Source organism: Aureococcus anophagefferens, assembly GCF_000186865.1.
Source record: "Aureococcus anophagefferens unplaced genomic scaffold AURANscaffold_71, whole genome shotgun sequence".
NCBI lineage: Eukaryota > Pelagophyceae > Pelagomonadales > Pelagomonadaceae > Aureococcus > Aureococcus anophagefferens.
In genome coordinates, this window is record NW_008705622.1 from 52,876 (window position 1) to 54,231 (window position 1,356).

Consider the following 1,356-nt stretch of genomic DNA (forward strand, 5'->3'; position numbering starts at 1 on the left):
CGCTGCTTGCTCATCAGACCTCGCAGTTGTCGCCTTCCGCAAGTGTTCCTCCAACCCAAAGCTATCCTCGCTAGAGGCTGGAACCACCTGTGCTTTGAGGTAGGCGGCAGCCCTTAAGTAAGCGCAGTGCCCTCGCAGAATGCTACCGCTATTCTCAGCCCCACGCACCAATCGCCCGTTAACTATCGAAACCTCCTGGAGACTATTAAGAAAAATGGACACATTCTCTGACATGTGCCTTGCATGATCAAAAGAACTGAATTCTTCAAATTCGGGCTCTATATAACACATTGAACCTCGCTCCGGTGGTCTAAACTGAAGCCCACCCTCGCTAACGATGGAGGGAAACCGACGGTCCTCTGTCTCCCCAGGTGGAATTATCAAGTTTTGGAGAATATTATCATTTCCAAGTTTTATCAAATCCTGGAAAGATCTCATCTCCGGACGTAACTCATCGCCCTTCAGAAAGGCAAGGTCCATGACCTGGTAAAGAAGGTATGGGGCCAGTCCCTTGCCCAATCAATCGGAGTGCGCTTCATCTGGATCATATGGTTAGCCACAATTGCAAGCTTCCGAAACCGTGGAGCTGGGCCCTGGGTCTTACTAGTAACCCGCTCCACCTTCCAGCCATTCTTTTGGCTGTTGAGCCAGTTCTGGTCAAGCTCGACCTCAAGCCCCCAGTTCTCCTTCGTGTAGCCTTTGATGCTTGATATATTCTGAAATACCGTGTTGATCTCTTGGCCCCGGCCCTTGCCCTTCGGCCCCTGCATCTTGCCTATCTTCCATAGGGCAAACCACACAAACAAATTGGAATCAAATTTTATCAGCTCTGGAGTTGGTCCACTTTCATGCACCCGCACAGGTTTGACATCATACTCATCACAAAAGGTGAGCCATCCGTCCTTTCCTGACCAAGCTGACTTTTGATTCCTCTTCGTGCTTTCGGCACGGTCGTTGGCTTGCTTCGCCACCACTTGGTTGCCGATCGCTGCCTGCTCTCCCGTGAGGCCCACAGTCAGGCGTGCCATAAATTGTGCATCAGACTTGCTGTCTGCTTGCTCAGTTGTCATGCCCGTACTCCATAACCAATCCCGGCCATTCGCAGGTGCCGCCGGCTCCCCCATCTCCGCAGGACCTAGTCGCGTGCCTGAGAAAGGGCCATCTTATGGTCGCGAACCATCATAGCCAAGGGAACGAGGAGGTCATGGAGCGACTTATCAAACTCTAAACGAATGGGTTCCATGAACCCATACTCTCTGGCCTTCTGGCGGAAGGCCTCCAAATTCTGGCGACTTAAATCGTCAGCCATGCCATTAACCCAGCCGGCAAAATGCCGGTAATCGCTTCCATGTTATG

The 1,356-nt window shown here is 51.8% G+C and overlaps 1 protein-coding gene across 1 annotated transcript in view; it reads right to left on the reverse strand.

Moving 5' to 3' along the window:
* The window catches only part of AURANDRAFT_68186 (hypothetical protein), a gene marked incomplete at both ends in the record, with an annotated part of 6,856 nt that overhangs the window by 2,919 nt on the left and 2,581 nt on the right, over positions 1-1,356 (reverse strand). The window contains 2 exons of the mRNA XM_009043818.1: positions 233-483; positions 561-1,147. Coding sequence (XP_009042066.1) covers positions 233-483; positions 561-1,147 — 838 coding nt within the window. The remainder of the gene's footprint in view (positions 1-232; positions 484-560; positions 1,148-1,356) is intronic.